General features: G+C 47.8%; 7 protein-coding genes across 17 annotated transcripts; 4 read left to right on the top strand and 3 right to left on the bottom strand.

The window, feature by feature from the left end:
* The first annotated feature begins 1,162 nt into the window (after positions 1-1,162).
* On the top strand, positions 1,163-8,148 carry FVEG_04721 (hypothetical protein). 2 transcript variants are annotated; one of them, XM_018892586.1, is made up of 5 exons: positions 1,165-1,997; positions 2,055-3,553; positions 3,616-4,003; positions 4,052-6,017; positions 6,083-6,631. In XM_018892586.1, exons 1-4 carry the CDS (start codon positions 1,862-1,864, stop codon positions 5,845-5,847), a joined length of 3,819 nt encoding a protein of 1,272 aa, XP_018749303.1. In that variant the 5' UTR covers positions 1,165-1,861; the 3' UTR covers positions 5,848-6,017; positions 6,083-6,631. The 2 variants fall into 2 exon arrangements, with proteins under 2 accessions (XP_018749302.1, XP_018749303.1); XM_018892585.1 differs by having other exon boundaries at positions 1,163-1,997; positions 4,052-8,148.
* Positions 4,689-11,125, bottom strand: FVEG_04720 (methylglutaconyl-CoA hydratase). Of its 8 annotated transcripts, XM_018892584.1 has the most exons (5): positions 10,276-11,125; positions 8,550-10,223; positions 8,174-8,494; positions 7,328-8,103; positions 4,838-7,274 (listed from the first exon to the last, which is right to left on the bottom strand). In XM_018892584.1, exons 4-5 carry the CDS (start codon positions 7,705-7,707, stop codon positions 6,698-6,700), a joined length of 957 nt encoding a protein of 318 aa, XP_018749299.1. In that variant the 5' UTR covers positions 7,708-8,103; positions 8,174-8,494; positions 8,550-10,223; positions 10,276-11,125; the 3' UTR covers positions 4,838-6,697. The 8 variants fall into 8 exon arrangements, with proteins under 8 accessions (XP_018749293.1, XP_018749292.1, XP_018749299.1 ...); XM_018892578.1 differs by having other exon boundaries at positions 4,689-7,274; positions 8,174-10,223; XM_018892583.1 differs by having other exon boundaries at positions 8,550-11,125.
* On the top strand, positions 8,363-10,853 carry FVEG_04719 (hypothetical protein). Of its 2 annotated transcripts, XM_018892575.1 has the most exons (4): positions 8,363-9,156; positions 9,209-10,126; positions 10,176-10,233; positions 10,287-10,853. In XM_018892575.1, exons 1-4 carry the CDS (start codon positions 8,500-8,502, stop codon positions 10,601-10,603), a joined length of 1,950 nt encoding a protein of 649 aa, XP_018749300.1. In that variant the 5' UTR covers positions 8,363-8,499; the 3' UTR covers positions 10,604-10,853. The 2 variants fall into 2 exon arrangements, with proteins under 2 accessions (XP_018749300.1, XP_018749301.1); XM_018892576.1 differs by having other exon boundaries at positions 9,209-10,233; positions 10,287-10,790.
* On the top strand, positions 11,020-13,124 carry FVEG_04718 (hypothetical protein). Of its 2 annotated transcripts, XM_018892574.1 has the most exons (3): positions 11,075-11,640; positions 11,698-11,967; positions 12,022-13,124. In XM_018892574.1, exons 1-2 carry the CDS (start codon positions 11,451-11,453, stop codon positions 11,886-11,888), a joined length of 381 nt encoding a protein of 126 aa, XP_018749291.1. In that variant the 5' UTR covers positions 11,075-11,450; the 3' UTR covers positions 11,889-11,967; positions 12,022-13,124. The 2 variants fall into 2 exon arrangements, with proteins under 2 accessions (XP_018749290.1, XP_018749291.1); XM_018892573.1 differs by having other exon boundaries at positions 11,020-11,640; positions 11,698-13,124.
* On the bottom strand, positions 11,318-14,912 carry FVEG_04717 (hypothetical protein). Its single transcript, XM_018892572.1, has 2 exons — positions 12,957-14,912; positions 11,318-12,901 (listed from the first exon to the last, which is right to left on the bottom strand). The coding sequence occupies exons 1-2, from the start codon at positions 13,211-13,213 to the stop codon at positions 12,340-12,342; spliced, it is 819 nt and encodes a 272-aa protein (XP_018749289.1). The 5' UTR covers positions 13,214-14,912; the 3' UTR covers positions 11,318-12,339.
* FVEG_04716 (hypothetical protein) lies at positions 14,504-16,767 on the top strand. The gene is made up of 2 exons (XM_018892571.1): positions 14,504-14,560; positions 14,625-16,767. The coding sequence occupies exon 2, from the start codon at positions 15,243-15,245 to the stop codon at positions 16,182-16,184; it is 942 nt and encodes a 313-aa protein (XP_018749288.1). The 5' UTR covers positions 14,504-14,560; positions 14,625-15,242; the 3' UTR covers positions 16,185-16,767.
* Positions 16,533-17,710, bottom strand: FVEG_15530 (hypothetical protein; the record flags this gene model as incomplete). The annotated part of the gene is made up of 1 exon (XM_018904665.1): positions 16,533-17,710. The coding sequence occupies one exon, from the start codon at positions 17,708-17,710 to the stop codon at positions 16,760-16,762; it is 951 nt and encodes a 316-aa protein (XP_018749287.1). The 3' UTR covers positions 16,533-16,759.
* Between the last annotated feature and the right edge of the window lie 84 nt (positions 17,711-17,794).

Genomic DNA, 17,794 nt, shown 5'->3' with positions numbered 1-17,794 from the left:
AAAGATGATTTGCAGGGTTAAATTGTTTTCCGATTGGACGCTGTGTGTGCGTGTTGGTGATATTCTGAGATCTACGAGTATTGCTGTAGATGTTATCCACCGAAGAGTAGCGTTGTCCTATTCTTACAAATCAAATCAATTTGGCGTAATAGATACCATATTATTATACTAAAGTTCCCGTAATAGATTTGCAACGACACTGGTCGGTGAAAACCTTGCCTCAGCAAGTGTTAGATGGAATCTGAGGTATTGCTTCCAGCAGATACTTGCAGTTCCACAGACGATTCCTGAGCCCTACTTCACAAAACCCCATTTTGAACCTCTTAAGTATTACTCAAAATGCCGTATTTTGGTACACATTCCACATTCTTACCCCCTTTGATTGAGAGGGGTTTGCATATCACCAGTGTTTTCAACTTCTTAGAAACGAATGCCTTTTTTCAATGGCCTATCTAACAGGCAGTAAGTAGATTGCTGATGGGAATCTTAAATTATATTGAGGTCCTGTGGCAAACTTCCTGTCTGCTTTGCTAGTAGTGATGATCAAGAAGAATGAAGCAAAGAATGCATTTCCATCCTTGAGAAAGTGAGTTGCTTAGATACTCATATCGACTATTCTTCTCCACCCGTCTGTTTCGATTGAGCTTGGATTCTGGGCCTAGATAAATGTTACACTTACTATGCCTACCTACGTTGAATCACGAACGTGAATGACATTTGCTGACGTTGCGTGTACTTTGTGTAACAATGCATGGCAAACAGGGGCTTTCCCTCGGGTTGTAGTCAATCATATTTGTGCTGATTTGCATCGATGAATAGCACAAGCCTCAGTCGTCACTGGATCATGAACAGGGGACGCGTCAGATATCCAATCACCTATAGAAGACAGCTCATCAATCGACAAAGGGAAAGATGCGATTCGAGTGGTAATTGGAGTAGGGGCGTTCGGCTAATCGCGAACTGAAAACACATACGTGGAACAGGACGTAATAGCGACTGATGAAAGGCAAATGTACAGTCACTCGTCTTCCCCAGTTCGGTGGGATTTCGGCGCAAGGTGTCGCATTTGATGACTTTTCGGCATGGAAAATAGAACTTGCGAACCCCAAAAAGGTACGGAACCAAAAGCTTAATTGAAACATGGAACTTTAATGCGAGGTTCCTATTTAATTATAAGAGAAAGAAAAAGAAAGCGATGAAAACTTGTTGCCTTCTGTATTTGATAGGTAAAGGTTCATGTAAGCTGTCGCATAAACCCCCAGATTGAGCCTTCCACCCCAATTAAGATGCTGACTCAGCACTTGCATCATCCATCGCATGGCCAAAAAGAGCACTGCATCAGCTACGTTCGTTTGGTCGACGCCATCATCGCGAGCATCGTCACACTTTCCCAGGCATCCAAATTGTTTCTTCTCATTCAGCATCTTATTGGCGTTTATTATTTATCATTTCCACCATAGGTCTTGATTCACGAAATTATGACCAAATAAGCACGGAGCTCGACCCCCGTACGATTTCATTCATCCTCGTAACTTGAGCTTCGACCGCCACCGCACTGAGGTTGCTTCCATTCACCGACCCACGAATTCCGGGCAAACGAAACCGAGCCTTCCCAGCGAACTCATTTCACTGGTTTAGTGGAACCGTTTCTCTTCACGTTGCACGAACAATTTACTCCACGGTTCCTTATCTACGAATAGTCCGCCAAGTGCCACCCCGCAATCCACAAACTGGAATCCGAAGCACGCCCTTTTCCAACGCACATTATTATCTACGACCTCGCATCTTGATAAAGTATACAAGCGGATTCATCAAGAAATACTGTCAATCAGACATCGATCAAGCATCTAAGTAGCTCCCCATGGCGAGCCGATACGACCTGAGGTCCGCACAGGATCTAGATACGAGCTACGCTTCTTTGCCTGGGACCAGTGGAATTTCTGTCACTCAAAACTCGACGCCTCTTAAGGACAGGATACCAAATCAAAATATGGGAGGTATGTTTACAATGACTCTTATGCATCAAGATCGATAGCTAACTGTACGGCTTCCAGGATGTCACCCTTCAAGATGGATATACGAACTCTTGCACAATAAGTTCACTGTATGCGATGTCTTTGAACGGTTGCGCAAAACGGAACCGAACACTCCAAATCCTTGGGATCACCCCCATCGATTGATGATAAATGGTAACCAGAGTTATTCAACCAAATCAACGCGAGTATTGTCCTCGCTGTGCGTTGACTGCCACTTTCATTTTGTGTTTAAGATGTCATGGGACGAGCGACACTCTCAAGAATCATGCAACTTTCAACAGGGGCAGTGGCCTCCGAGTGATGCGAGATTCCCCTGGCATCATCTTGTTTGGGTTGGTCAAGAGTCGCAATCTTCGCCACTCGTTAAGATTGATGACAGACAACGAAACAAGTATTACCCGCTCGTTGCTTGCGAGCCTTTTGCATGCTCGGCCGGCCCATGTACGTTCTCCGTCACGCTGGAAATCTCGAAACCTCGCATGGCTCGCGAATGGATTGACTTATTACTTGACCACGATACCATTCGCAAGAATGTGCGCCGTGCTAAGGAACAGGATCCGGACCGTTACGCCGCAGCAAATGATGACTGGGCACTGCAAGCTCCTCTGAACCTGAACACATACCTCAAGAACATAATTGAGGCCACTTCACATGAGAACGCGAGGAGCATTTCCAAAAGGAATAAGCGATTCTTTGTACTTTTCGGGACTTCATGTTTTGAAATGTTCAGACAACTCGAATTCGAGGAAACAATTGATGTAGCGGAAGATGGAGTTGATGGAGGGACTTTCACACCACCGATCCCTCCTCAGTCAGATAACCCTTCTGGGGCTACCGATTTAGGTACATATCGAGCATATATCGAAGATGTGAGATCTGAGGTTCAGTGCATTATCATTATACACAGAGGCGGTCAGCCTGCTGAGTTATGCACTCCTGGTATACATGCCGATTTGGGATGTGCAGAGGTACCGAACATGGAATATGTCTTCGTGAACCTTGCGCGTTATGAGATCCTGGGAGTTTTGCCAAATCAGTCGAAGGAGATTGTTGTCAATGCTTACAAGAGACAGTGGGAAATTATTCCTGATAAACGAAAAGAGCTCATTGAGGCTCTCGTGAGTATTGGAAATGATCTTAACGACGAACAGCTCACTGAATACGCTACCACTCAATCATCAATCTTCGAGAGCCAAGTACAAACTCAACCAAACAGTGACGATCGCGAGTTGACGAGCGAGGCTTTGCTATTCTTCGAGCTGCAGCCTCTGAACGAATACAAGGCACAATCCATCGTTCAAGCATTCCGACGAAAGGTGGCGCAAGATCCCAGCTGTGCTACCACCGCCCGAAATATGTTGATGCTGATCTCTCGAGCATCATCCGATGATAACTACACGGCAGAGTTGGTGATGGAGTATGGGGAGGGTTTCTCTTTAGTCACGGCGAAAGAGATTCTTGGCTTGAGTGATGCCAGTGGCTTTGGGCCTGATACGTTGGACGATGTCAAAGAAAAGGTCAGAAATATGCGTCTGTTGTTGTTGTTGAGCCTAGAGCATGAGTCTAATCAAGTGTACAGATTCAAAACGCCAAAGACAAGGATGCCAAGACAACTTACTTGGAGGCTATGGAGAAGATTGCGGAGCACACGAATTCAACCGGTCTCAAAAGCGCAGTTGGAGAACTGAGAGAAATGCATGGTATTGTAGCTTCTGGTGAAAGGAGCGCCGCCGGCGCCTCCGCACAAACTACGAACTTTGATCTTCCGGTTGGGCTGGAGAATATTGGAAATACGTGCTATCTCAACAGCCTTTTGCAATATCTTTTTACTGTCAAACCAGTTCGAGATGTCGTTATCAACTATGACAAGTTTAAGCTCGAGTTGACGGATGAGAAAATCAAGGAGCGATTGCTTGGTGGTAACAAAATGCAGCTGGATCGTGGCGAAGCTGTTGTTGCTCAGGCTTGTAAGTTTGTCTAGGTAAGGCCTCTACAGCTTAACTGACCGAACTCAGTTGTACAGGAGCTTTCAGATCTATTCAACAATCTTGAAAAATCCGACAAGGTAGCAACGCGTCCGTCTCAGAGGCTCGCCAACGCTGTGCTATTGTCCACCGGCACGCTCCTCAAGGAAACGAAGAGCTCTGTCGAAGCAACAACTGAATCTAAGCCGCCACCACTTCCTACTCGACCACCCCCTGGACCCCCAGCAAAGGAAAACAACGACTTGGAGATGATTTCTACAACCGCCAATGATAACCGCGACTCAGTTGATACAGCTAGCACAGTCAGCTCGCAAACACTCGTCGAAGAGGATTCAGACCGTTCTTATGAGAAAGTGGAGACCTCTCCAACTACCACTGAAGATCAGGTAATTGACACAGTGATGGAGGTTGGACAAGATGAGGATGTCGTTAAAATCAGTCGAACGAGTGATAAGCCCATGGAAATTCTCGAGGTTGTCGAAACATCGAAGAACGGCACTTCCCAGGATATTGTGTCTACTGATGTCAACATGCCGGATGCCGGGGAGCCACAAACGGTCGACCATAAGGTGCTGACTGCCCTGGAACACCAGAATAGGTCTTCTGGTACCGACCAGCAGGATGTAGAAGAGGTGATGGGCAGCATCATCAATCGTCTCCAAGCCGCTATCCGCCCATCGTTTGTTGACGAGTCAACCGGTATTCAATTCGAAGAGATCATGAAAACTTTCTTCGTTACCACCATTAATTACACCAAGAAGTTTGACGACAAGACTTATCAAAAAGAAATTAGTTTTGATCGGTCTATTACTGCATTCCCTGCTCCCAAAGGTTCATGCTCACTATACGAAGCCCTTGGACGAAATTTCGACCAGCAAATTATTGAAGAAGACAAACTTTCACGATATACAGCTATCCAGACGCTACCGCCTGTTCTGCACGTACTCATTCAAAGGTCGCAGTCTATAGGGAGCAAGAACGGCAACCCCGTACTAATTCCTGAAATACTATACCTCGACCGATACATGGATGCCCCCCACGACTCCCCGATCTTCAGAGAAAGAGTCAAGAGTTGGGCCATCGCCAGCCGCATATCTGACATCGAAGCCTCCAAGGCTGCAGTTGAGAGCATGAGCCCAACTGGACCCATTCTCGAGAGCATTGCACAAGAAGAGGAAGCTAAATGCAGTATTGCAGCTGCCACAGAAGACAGTGAAATGACAGATGGTGTGAAGATCGTGGAAGAGGACTGGAGTTTCGATGGGACGGTTGATGACGACTATCTTCTTGTTGGCCGACCCAGCGTAAACTCAGTGACCTCGGCTGGCCTACCTTCCAGGCCAAAAGACATCAAAGACACCGAGACCGCAGTTCGGGAGATGATGGATTCTGAGCTCAAAGACAAGAAGGTAGCTCTGGAAGATTACTACTCCAATTTGAAGAGCAATCCGTACCGGCTCCATGCAGTCATATGCCATCGTGGCCAGCTGTTATCTGGTCACTATTGGGTATGGATTTACGACTTTGAACAGGATGTTTGGCGCAAATACAATGATTCCAATGTCGAGGTCAAACGCAGCACAGCTGAAGTTTTAAATGCATTGAGTACCAGTGGAGAGCCATACTTTCTTTGCTACGTCCGCGATGAAGACAAAGAGACTTACGTCGACGTACCTCGGCGTCGAAGACCAGCACCACCATCAGATACCTCGTTGGAAAACCTCGACGCTGATGGAGATATAACAGTCACCAACAGCGAACCGCCAAAGACCTCGGGGTCACCTCAGGAGCTTCCGCCCGCATATTCGGAGCAAAAGATTGACTAGGGACCTCCTCCACTGTCGGTTAGCAAAGGTGTAGCGTCTGTTCCGCCCAAACAGTCATCACCAGTTAGAACGGACGCGGCGGTGACCTCTGGAATCCAAAGCACTCAAAACCCAGTTAAGCGAGTTCCCTTGTCAAACGAAGACGATGCTAGTTCTTCTACAAGAGATGTGTATGAAGCTCCGAGATCACCCACAAAACGACGAAAGCTTGTCGAGACTGATAAACGGGCACCAGAACCCCCAAGATTGCCCCATACCTCTGAGAAGCAACCTCAGGCTGGCCCTCAAACAGAGCTTGTGATTGGCGCAAAACTGACCCATGAGGATTGTAGCACAGTAGCTCAAAAGTGCAAAAGAGTTGAGCTAGGGACCCCCGATCGAGCTATCAAGGCGGTCAAGAAACGGATTAAGTTGAAGGTGAAACCTCAGACAGATCCTCTGGCTGACGGCAGACGGCAGACGGCACCGTGGGCCCTGCGGTATAGTACATCGCATTATCGAAAAAGCCAAGCTCCAGGGAAAGCGTGAGAAAGCTACCGAGGACGACGAGACAAAGGAGCCGTAATCTGTGGTGTGAGAAGGACAGGCCATTATTGAACCAAAGAACCTTTCAACGGAGTTCATGTAATTAATAGGTTTTTGGGGTGGGATTTCCTGGTGATGACATGCCCGGAAGTCAGATAGATGCAGAAAGAATAGCAGATAAGTCGTTGTATACTGTTCCATGAGTTGCGAAGAGAACTTGGAGCTGACTCCATCTGTTTTAATGGCCAATTCGTCAACCTTTCATATCTCATACTGCCCACATTGCTCGTGCTTTGATATCAACTCTCAAGGATTTCAATATACCTTATCGGCCAGTGAAAATAGGCTTCCTCTTCTCCTGGAACGCCTTGAGGGCTTCGTTTCTATCCTCGGTATTGACGACTCGCTCATACATCTTGTTCTCAACCTCTTCCCTTGCCCATGCTACAGCCTGAAGAGCAGCCCTCACACCGATTGGCCCTCCTTCGCAAATCTCCTGCGCCAATCTCACAGCTTCACTCAACGCTGCTTTTCTGGCCTCGCCAAGGACATCTGAGCCATCACGCTCGTCCTCGGGTACGACCTCAACGAGCCGGTCGGCAATACCTAGAAAGTATGCCTCAGGAGCGCCAACGCGACGGCCGGTCAGGATCAGATCGCGGGCGCGGGAGAGGCCGATGAGAGCGGGAAGACGGTGGGTGCCGCCGGCGCCGGGGATGATGCCTAGACGGGTCTCAGGAAGACCGACCGTTGCATTGGAACTCAGAACGCGAAAGTGTGTAGAGAGGGCGAGCTCAAGTCCGCCGCCGAGTGCGACTGAGGAGATGGCCGAGATGGTAGGGATGGGAAGGCTGGATAGAGATGTGAGGGTGTTGCGAAGATTTGTGAGAAATTCAGCAGTTCTGTGCCCGGTGATTAGTACAGCACATTGATATTTGATATAGGGAATACTGACTCTCCCTGGCTCATTCCCTTACGCTCCTTGAGGTCCGCGCCAGCGCAAAACGATGTATCAACAGCACTAGCCAGCACAACAGCTCTCGTAGGACCCTTCTCATCTGCGCCAGCTGCACCACCAAAACGCTTCTGCAGTGGCAGTTCTTCGCCATTGGGCCCATATTGACTATGTAAAGCATCGATCTCGGCGCGAAGATTCGCTAGAAGAGCCCTTGAAATGGCATTTCGCGCAGACGGGCGGTTAAGCTCAAGAATGCGAATATGGCCGGTGTTTGGTGCGGGGAGGTTCGTTACGCGGATGAGAGGTTCGGTGGTAGAGGAGTAGTGACGTCTGAGAAGACGAAGGGTCACTACCGGTTGGGAGAGACGAGGTGCCATTTTGAGTAGATCAATTGGTAATTGCTGGGTCGTTATTGATGATGGGGAGCTGAGCTTTGTATATCATCTTAAGGTATCTGAGACATGGCATTGCGAGCCGAGGAATGATGTGCATCGGTTGGTGTCGGTTCATAAATGTTAAGCCGATAACCGATAAGACAAGGACGGGATTTTAAGAGAAGCATCCGTAGATTTATGGTTAATCTAACTTCACACGGTTATATACATCCTTGCCCGTTGAAGCCTTTGATCATATTCTTGTATGTAACCCTAATGAGTAGGATATAGGGTTGTCACTATCAACGAAGCACGTTTGGTGGAGATGATGAGTTGGTCCGAGTTCCACATACAATTATATGATGACGATCGACAATACGACGTACCAAGAAGCTGTTACTGTATGTCTGGTCAGCTTATGATTACTATAATTCTTTTCGACATAATGCTAGGAATTGCTCGCTCTCACCTCTGTTCTAACCTTAAAGCCTGGAAAACAAAATCCATCTCCGCCACCAAACAAGCTTCTCTAAACTTCTATTCTGAGGAAACGCGCCAAGACAGCGGCACATAGACTAATTACAGTAGCGAGACCAGATCCCAGTCAGCGACGAACAGGATCCATTGGATTGGATCTTCAGCCTCCTCCGACTTCTGTTGATCTTCTCTTTCTTCCTTTCCTACTCTTTGGCACATCGGGTAGTATAGCCTTCAGATCAAACAAAGACCATGGAGGGACGTTCTTAATAGAGCCCGTGGAGGATACACTACGTCTCACCAAGAGACATCTCTGCGATGGCATCAGCATCCATTCTGCAATCGTTGTCGACCTCTGCAACTCTCACGTCGTCTGTGCCATCATCTACAGCCCCGAGTACACCTCTTACTATTCTCATTCGCGATTCCATCGAAGGAACGTCGGATTTCTTCCCGTTTCTTGACATCGCCGGTCTCGGCTCTGGCTCTGATGATGTTGACTCGGGACTCACTTTCAAAGAGCTTTTCGCCACGAGTCTCGATGGGAACCAGGAAATAACTCTGTTCACTTCGGGGTGCCAAGTTGATGGTAGAACCGACTGCACACGTGCCTGCAACAATTCCAGTCTTTTCTTTAGCTCGTTGGAGACGTTCTACAATTGCGCTGCCTTGGCTGCAGCGGCGCATTGGACTCAGGACGCGAAATCTTACTATGTCAGCCAAGAAACTGAGCGCAATGCTAGCGCAATCATGGGATCTGGAACTCTGTCGGAGTTTGACGGTCGACCTGTTCTCAGGTCTCTCATCGCTTGCGCTCAAGACTCTTGTGATAACGATGGTCTGAGCAAACCTTGCAACCGGACAATTGACCGCCTCTCCTATGATACCTCGACCCCTGAGGAGATATTCGAGGCCCTGGATGAGTTTTGTCCAGAGTTACCAGCCGAGGTCAACCCAGATATCTTTGGACCAGGAGTAGGTCCGAATAGCATTTGTTGGGTTCTCTAGACACTGACATGGGCTTCAGGTTCTCATATCGTATGTTCTTCAAGTATGCTTCGCTGCATCCTTGTATCTGCTACTCAAAGGCTTCACTCTCTGGGTCACTATTACACAAGATACAAGCCGTCGCAAGTCAGAACCTAAGCCCTATCGCCTGAAGCGCAGTCTTACCCGAATTGAGAGTATGATCTGGCGTGACTCTGGTGGCTTGTCGCGCACGAGCATTGCGATTGCAACCACCTTAGTCGAGTTTCAGGAGGCTCAGTGCTGGTTTGTCTTTGCTGTTCAGATAGCATCAATTCTTGCCATTGTTGTAAACTCTCAAGAGGGTACCTTTTGGGGCGAGATCGTCGTCAACGCTGCCATTGCATTTCATGTTTCTCAGAATGGCATACTACCAATGTTTCTTATCCAGGTCTGTCTGCATCATGAAGGCATTCGCAACTGGCACACTTTTTTGGGCTTCTTCATGGAGTATCTCCTCGCCATCGTCGCGACCTCGCAAAAGATTTATTTCAAAGACGCCTTTGCTTTGTTCAAGAGCCAGAATGAGATAGAAGCATGTGGCTTCAATCCGAGTCCACGAACATATTGCGCTGCAACTCAAGGCATCGATGGACAGTCTTTCAGCTTCTTTCCGCATCCCTTGTTGTACAAGATGACATTTCTTATTCTCGACACCATTGCCATCATTGCCTTGGTAGTTGATCAGCTGGCGTGGACACTTCGCAAGCATCATCTCACTAAACATGTTCAGATTGGATCGTACCGTCTTGGTCGGTGGCCGCGCTGGGGGAAGCAGAAAAGAGGACTTTTTATCAAGACGTGGTTCTGGCGCATCCTTGAAGTCGCATATCTCGTCATCAACATCTTGTACATGATCTCTCTAACGAAAGTCATCAATGCCGAGAGTTTTGCTGCCAACAGGTGGTCGTATGGCCAGGTGAGTTTCCATCCCCTGATCAGTTCATTTATCTCATGGTATTCGATAGATCATCGCTGTTACCGTCTGGGGACCAGTTATTGTCAAGCTGTTCGATCTGTTGCTTTGTAAGCATGCGACAAATATGTTCGAGTTGCTATTTTGCTGACTGCATATGCAGCTGGACCTCCTAAGAACGGTATGAGACTCAACTCGGGTCCACCTAGGCTACGTATCGACAACGTTATAAATGGTCGAGTGGGGACATCCGCAGATGAAGTTATTGAAGATGATAATGAAACTGACGAGAAATGCGACGAACCGGAGCCAAGAGCCAGAGATGAGGGTTTCATGATTCGACAAGCTGCTATTATGCAGTTGAGAGATCCGAATCACGACGGCCGTGATATTGAGGGCGGAGCAATAGAGCCGGAGTCTGAAACAGCATCGCCGGACGGTATCATTGCCGAGAGAGACGTCAAAGGCACAACGAAATGACGATTTATGAAGTTTTGTTCTTTTTTCATGATAACGACGGCTGATGATCATTGAAAAATCTGTTATGAGTTTATGTACTAGATTTGAATCCGATTTACCTAGATACGAAAGCTTCAAGCAATATGAAGCCGAACCTATCAACCAATGAAGACGGCCAGGACAACTGTGAGACCTGGAAAGATGACAGAAACTTGAGCCTTCGGTTCTAAAAGCGATAAAAGTACTCCGACATGCTAAGATCGTTCATGGTATTTTTTGTAACTCTTTCAATGTGTATTTTCGCTTGCTGCTCAAGGCCACAACTGTGTTGAGATTTCAAGGTGAGTTTATTAGCTGAGTCTGGGTTAATAAAAGCTGTTGCATTTATCTTGTTTGTTAACAAACTCGCCGTAGATCTAATGGCACCTTCCGCTGCACTAACATCAGCCCTTTTTATGTAAACGCACTTTCCCCACAATAGCTCCCAAACCTTCTTCATCGATCGGCCACGGGATCTGTCGATGATGAGATTGAACACAAAACGTAAAAAGAGGACAAGCTCGTTCTAAGCTCAGCGCTTTCTCCCCGTTTATTTCAAGCCTCACTGCGTCATCATTACCTCTCCTTTTTTCACGTGCTTGTTGGTCGCGCCGCAACAGGGAGCTCTTTCCCCGCGAGTGACATCATGCAGCTATGACAAGCTCCCGTCGTCATAACATAAGTTACAAGAGCTTCCCGTGTCTCTCTTTCTCCTTTGAAAATCATCTCTGTATTCTTCTCAATTTCATCAATTGAACTTTTTCTTTACCTCACAACATAAAAGATACTAATTCAACTCTCCCACAACAAAATACCAGCAATCACCATCATGTCTTTCCTCACAGAGAACGTCATCCGCCGTGTCGCCCTCGCACCTCGCGTTATCGCCTTCCAGGCTCCTCGAACATTCACCACAAGCTTTGCTTTGCAGCGAACTGCCACAGATGCTGTCAAGGACACTGCCAAGAAGGTTGATCGTGTTGTGAGCGACAAGATTGTCGACGGCATTGAGGCTGGCGGTTAGTCATCAACAATCAACTGGCTCAAGATGTACAATTGCTAATAAGGATGTTCAGAAAACGTTGCCTCGAAGGCCAAGGATGTTGCCCAGGATGTGACTGGTGGCAGCGCCACTGGAAAGGCACAAGAGCTCCGGGGAGAGGCTGCTGGCAAGGCTCAGGAGCTCAAGGGTGAAGCCAAGGGCGCTGCTGAGCAGGCCAAGGGCAAGGTGAAGGGTGCGGCTGAGGAGGTCAAGGGCAAGTTGTAAACGAAGCTCACGCTTGCCATGATTCAAATGGGATATAATGAAGCTCAGACCTCACAGTGGTCTGTTGTACGATTACAAGGCATGCATCATAAGACTAAGGGAGCAAATTTCATACACTAAGAAATCAATTTAGACATTCATATTGTGCTAAACTCATCGCAACTATTACCAAATCACGTTGGCTTCTTCCTATGTGATCATACCACAACTGAAAAGCAAGAGCTGCTGTCCGTATGTGACACTTGGCTCAGGTAAGTGAAACCTGACGTCATCAATTTTGGAATAGTGTCTTTCCCGATATCATGTCTTATTCATCTCCATATGTATCTTCATATCATTCAGGTACCTTAATAAACATTGGTACTTATTCATTCTTATTACACCATGTATTGTAAACATCGCTCCAACCTGCCACCATTTGCTTTCCCCCTAACATTAGAAGTATATGTGCTTACGCAATGTTTGTCTTCTTGGGCTGGACATCGATTTCGCCAAGAGGGAAGCGAACCCATGTCGTATCCTCAGTCATAATACCAGCCGCACCTGCATAGAAAGCTGCGAAGGCGCAGATGCATGAAAATGCGCCTCCAGTCTTGTTGATTCGAATAGCTGCAGTAGGGTGAGTGGTCTGCAGAAACTGAGCCAAGCTGAGGAAGAGGAAAGCGAGGAACAAGAAACCGAGAACAATGAGGATGGCAATGTTCGTCTTGAGAGCGGCCACGAAGAAGATAAGAGTGAGGAAGCACCACAAAATTAGAAAGATGCCCAATGCAAAGCTGTAAGCGCGGTCATCGCCCTTGTATGCGTCCTTGATACCCAGGTCAGGAACGAAGAACATGGCGAAAGCGAGCCAGAAGGCACCGTAGGAACAATGGACGGTAGTACCAAAGGTATTACCGACGCGGAACTCCATAAGGCCGGCAAAAAGCTGAGCAATGCCACCAAAAAAGACAGCCAGACCAAAGATGGCTTGGTCAGGGCCGACACCGCCGAAGGGGTTTGATCCAGGAAGACTGTAACACGGGGTTAGTATGTAAAACTATGACCAGGTAGAGGGGAATAATTTACCCAGCACCGCACTGGTAGAGGCCGAGGACAAAGGTAGTCAAGGCGAAACTGATCAACCCCAATGGGCCAGGATTGGCAACCTTGAAGAACGAAGGGTTGTACACCTGCGACACCATGGACTGGTGAGGCTTCTGGATATTCCTGTTTCGTTCCTCATAGTAATGGTTGGGATGATTGCAATGATAGTGGCCTTCCTCCTTATCAGTGTACTGTGTCGGGGTAGTTGCCCCATGGGAGGGAGGAGTGCCTGAAGACATCTCGTCTGAGTATTGCACTAAGATTTATGGAAGATGAGCAGTGATAAGCTTATCACTTAACACGAGAGAAACAAACTTATATAGAAAGATTCGGGGTAGAGTTCTGGAGAAAGATCTGGTCAACGCACATACGGTCTCGGGCATGGCTTTATATCCCCATCGTTCGCACTTGGGTACGAGATCTACCCCAAACTCAACTTTGAGATGACGAACGAACGAACGGACATTCGACCCCATCGGTCTCTTGGAGTGTGGAAACGGCAAGTTCCAAATGGTCACATTGGGAGGATCAACAACAGGCTGAGAACTGATAGTCCAATATGGTAGTCAAGCTCATTGGAACGCGGCCTATCTTCCGAGCTCAACGACCCACGACACTAACAGCTCTTGAGCAAGAACATTACCAAATGGCCGAGGATCAAGGATAGGCGTGGAGAATAGGCCCAGTAACCAGTGTGGAGGTTCCCAACATGGTGTGACGGAACCTTTGCAGGGCCTATTATCCCGGGAATGCTGGATATGTCGGCACGCGGATATACCATGCTGGAGACAGTGCTTGGGGTTGATTTAGACGAAGCGGAGCCAGTGTCCGGGGTATAATCCAGTCGTCATAAGGTTGGTGATGAGAATTGTGTGGCAATGGTTGGCCAGGTTCGAGTCAAGTACATACCCGCGGAGATTTCAAATCATATCATGTAAACCACTGTGCATTGTGCCGTTTATTTTGGCCAGGGTCTTTCATCAGGAAGTGAAAGTCGATACTTCAAGAATCATCGTCTGCGAAGCTGGGAGGAGTTCAAGGCCAGCTTTGAGGCTCACGCCAAGGCGGGAGGATCAATCCTGGCTCAGCTAGTACTGAGCCTCAACGAGCACCAGCAGGGGACCTGCGCGTCGGAGTTATTCCCACGAGAAAACACCCTGGAAGCATTAGTAATAAAGCAGAGAAAAGCTTGCGGTGGATATGACGACCGAATTGCAATTTGTGTCGTTGATAAGTGGAGTGACTGCCATGACTGCCGGAAGAATTCCGCTAATGAACTCCACCAAGTTCAGCTCGCAACGTGGTAAAAACGAGGCTATCAAGAGTCATGTTCATACGGAGTACTGCTATTGGTTTCATCGGCTCACAGACACAGGAAATGCCGTCCCCAGGTACCGTGTGTCTGGTTGATCTCTTTACGGGTCTTCCCCATATGTGACGAACATTATCGTGTCATTTACCCCAAATCGCGGAGTCGGGCTTTCACTCAAATGAGGAGAAGCATAAACGGACTAACTAACGCGAGAGAAACGTGAATCTTGTCCAGATCGAGGCTCCCGACTTAGCGCAGCGCCTCTAATGACATGGTGTGTATGATGGTTTGTTATTCCCGCGCTTATATCCTTTTATAAATGACAATATCCTCGGTAGCGCTCGAACGGAAGCTCGGTTACGGAGTACATTCAACTGATTGCCGAATGATTCAGGGTAACCAGCCTTTCATCTCGATGAGAGATAGTATTTCAATACTTCAAGAGTCGGATATGTCGGCAGTGTTGGTTGCTGGATGAATTGCTTTACTTCGACCTGATCGTCGGTTGGAGTTGCTTTTGACTGCTTTTACCCGGGAGCGATTGGAAGGAAATACAGTGATAACCCGGACGGATAATGTGAACGAATCTGTCGTCGAATGCAAGGGTATCTCGGGACGTCGGCAGATCGAAGCAGGGATACTTTGGAGACAGCCTTCACCGTGGTGAACATCTCGGTGAAGAAACAAGGATCTGGTCTCGTGACCATTCCGGCTGTGGCTTCGATCGCCGTTGTCGGGCGGCCCGGGCATTAGATAATCCCTGCCACCTCAGTCGGCGATTGTGGGGAACGGAATCTGCGGGCTTGGATGATCCGCATGCTCATTCGCTGCTCGTGATACGCCACTTAATCATCCATCTTTTGTAGCTATGGTTTCCTGCTCTAACATGCTCAGTACGCGATATCCAAAACCTCATAGTTCGTGGTGCTGAATATGATTTCAATGTCTCTGGGCTTATGCCATTCAACAAAGTCGTCATGCCGCTGAGCAAACCTGCCATTTCTCTCAATTCCTGCAATGCCTTTCCCGTCGTGTCGAGTATACCGCCTATCCGGTCTATAACGTCATCTAGAGGGGTCCGATTTAGGCACGCACCAGCAACGACTTTCTCAATAGACGGGTATAGGCAATATGCTAGAGTAAGCAGTAACCGAAGAGGCAGTTTCAGTCATAATGAAGTACCTGAGTGGCCCAAAACTTCGTATCCTTCTCCCTACGAGATCTTCGCTATGAAGAGTGACGCTCCATATACCAAGCATCGATTCTATCAACTTGTCAAAGTCTACCACCCCGACCGACACAACCATGCTCCCAATACCGACAACATAACACACAAGACTCGCTTAGAACGGTATCGCCTCATTGTTGCTGCCAACGACCTCCTTAGCGATCCCTCTAAACGTCAGCTCTATGATGTTCATGGTGTAGGATGGACTGGTGGTCGCCCTCAGACACTCAACGAAACTGTCCGCAATGCTGATCGTGCCTGGCGTCACAGGGCCGGATCTGCAGCACATAATGCTACGTGGGAAGATTGGGAACGATGGTACGATGCCCGTGATGGCAGAGTCAAGGATCCTTTATACATGTCTAATGGCCTTTTTGCCACTCTTGTCGTTGCTATGTGCATGATAGGCGCTTTTGCTCAGATGAGTAGAGCAGATCAGTACGGCGCCGATCTTGTGGAAATGAAGAACCAGTCCAACCTTGCCATTGGGCAGCAGGTTGCCCGTCGTAATACAATTGCGGCGGGTAGGTCCAAGGATGAAAGAGTTGATATGTTTTTGAAGGACAGAGAGAACTTGAATTATGCTTTCCAGCCTGGAAAGTACGACAACGAAGTGCCGCAGGTATCTCAAGGCCATGATCCTCGTCATGAACATAATGGAAAGGCGTGAAAGGAGCGGGAGTGGGCTTAGAGGATGAGGCAACCTGGGGTTGGTGAGAACATACTTTGCTTGGCTGCGGCCCTCTTCTTTCGTTCTGTTTTGGAGCATTGCCGTGTGTCAGCACGCAAGGAGTCTGGAGTCTTTCGATATTGGTCACCAGCTTACAAATGATTTTCTTGCAGAAATTTTGCAGTGTGAAAGAGGTCTTGCCAAAGAAATAACGCCAGTGATTCAAAATTAACATCTAACTTGCTACTCTCGATTACATCATACCGACTACCATATACCATCCCCGTGGTCTTGGCTATACCAAATGTGAAACGTCGAAACATGAGTCAAAGTTGAGACAGCTTTGATTGATCTCAAGCATAATTAAATTGCATTGGCCTTCCCCTGTCCTATCTAGAGCATAACTAAATAGCTAATTAACTTCAAAATTGACCCTTTGGGACCCATCTCCTATCTTTAAGCGACAAAGCCGTAGCACAAAATCTCGTCGTCTCACTCTCATTCAGAAACACCGAAATTAACCCAGCCCCTATTAGGCAAAAGGTGTCTCCGAGAATCAAGGCTCAAAGTCTTTATTAGAACGCTTTCCTCTGACTTTCTCCTCGTTCCCGACTCTGATCAGTCCTGTTTGACATTGTGCTGAATCTCGAAACCAAAGACACAGGGCTTACAACACGTCGATCAGCCTGGGAAGAACCAGCTCGAGACAGAGGTGAAATAGGTGACATATCACCGTCAGGACTTGGCGGAGACTCTGAGCCTTCTGAGCCATGCACCTCAGTCATACGGCCTCTGCTGACGGTATATGCCCGTGGCTTCTGCCACGCTCGAGTGAAGCTTCTTACCTCCGCCACGGCAGGCTGAGGTGTAGGTGATCGGACACGGTCACCATAACTGACCCAAGAATCCTCTAAGCACGAAACCCGGTCGTTACCCGATCCTGTTAGAGGTGGAGGCGTTGGTAATGGGGAACTCGGTGGTGAAGGGCTGTAAATTGGTGTCTGCGGAGGAGTAATTTGGGTCACTCTTGAGCGTCTTCGTGACTTTCGGACCAATAGCCAAGTTGCCAAGGCTGCAATGGCCAAGCCAAAGAGAACACCGATTATTATAGCAGCTATAGCTCCATCTGACAGACCACCAGAGTGGTGCAATGTTGAAGCTACAGAACCAGAGCTCTGGCTGCCGGCAGGAGTCGCAGTAGAATATGTAGTATAAATGTTTGGAGTAGCGACGGGTGTCGCTGTAATAGTTGTTGAAGAAGCTTTTGGTATAGTATTAGGTATACCATCTGGATCACTCGAATATGGATTCATCGTCTCCCACACTGTCTCTGTCATGACACCGCTCTCGCTGTCTCGGTCGCTGTGGACAACTATTTTAAATGTCGAACCATGGCTGGATTGCCATGTTCGTGGGACATCTCTGTCCTCATGAGCAGGAACTGTAACGTCTGCTGAAATCATACTAGCCATGAGTTTGTCAGTTTTGAGGAACAAGCTTGTCGTAGATGCACCAGAGTTTGTCATGACCAAACTTGATTCTGAGAATGCATTAGAAGAAGAGAAGGAGACATTTATTCTAGGTACTGTGCCATAGCTTGTATCGACTGA

This window comes from Fusarium verticillioides, chromosome 4, assembly GCF_000149555.1.
Source record: "Fusarium verticillioides 7600 chromosome 4, whole genome shotgun sequence".
Taxonomy (NCBI): Eukaryota; Fungi; Ascomycota; class Sordariomycetes; order Hypocreales; family Nectriaceae; genus Fusarium; species Fusarium verticillioides.
This window is presented reverse-complemented; position numbering and strand designations above follow the sequence as displayed.

Coding starts and splice junctions, on each gene's coding strand:
- FVEG_04718 (XM_018892573.1), top strand. CDS start 11,451: ATGTCTTTCCTCACAGAGAACGTCATCCGCCGTGTCGCCCTCGCACCT. Junction 11,641..11,697: donor CGACGGCATTGAGGCTGGCG/GTTAGTCATCAA, acceptor AAGGATGTTCAG/AAAACGTTGCCTCGAAGGCC.
- FVEG_04720 (XM_018892577.1), bottom strand. CDS start 7,707: ATGGCACCTCGTCTCTCCCAACCGGTAGTGACCCTTCGTCTTCTCAGA. Junction 7,275..7,327: donor AAGGGAATGAGCCAGGGAGA/GTCAGTATTCCC, acceptor CACCGGGCACAG/AACTGCTGAATTTCTCACAA.
- FVEG_04716 (XM_018892571.1), top strand. CDS start 15,243: ATGCCATTCAACAAAGTCGTCATGCCGCTGAGCAAACCTGCCATTTCT.
- FVEG_04719 (XM_018892575.1), top strand. CDS start 8,500: ATGGCATCAGCATCCATTCTGCAATCGTTGTCGACCTCTGCAACTCTC. Junction 9,157..9,208: donor CAGATATCTTTGGACCAGGA/GTAGGTCCGAAT, acceptor CATGGGCTTCAG/GTTCTCATATCGTATGTTCT. Junction 10,127..10,175: donor ACAGGTGGTCGTATGGCCAG/GTGAGTTTCCAT, acceptor GGTATTCGATAG/ATCATCGCTGTTACCGTCTG.
- FVEG_04721 (XM_018892585.1), top strand. CDS start 1,862: ATGGCGAGCCGATACGACCTGAGGTCCGCACAGGATCTAGATACGAGC. Junction 1,998..2,054: donor ACCAAATCAAAATATGGGAG/GTATGTTTACAA, acceptor TACGGCTTCCAG/GATGTCACCCTTCAAGATGG. Junction 3,554..3,615: donor TGGACGATGTCAAAGAAAAG/GTCAGAAATATG, acceptor TCAAGTGTACAG/ATTCAAAACGCCAAAGACAA.
- FVEG_04717 (XM_018892572.1), bottom strand. CDS start 13,213: ATGTCTTCAGGCACTCCTCCCTCCCATGGGGCAACTACCCCGACACAG. Junction 12,902..12,956: donor CTCTACCAGTGCGGTGCTGG/GTAAATTATTCC, acceptor CCCGTGTTACAG/TCTTCCTGGATCAAACCCCT.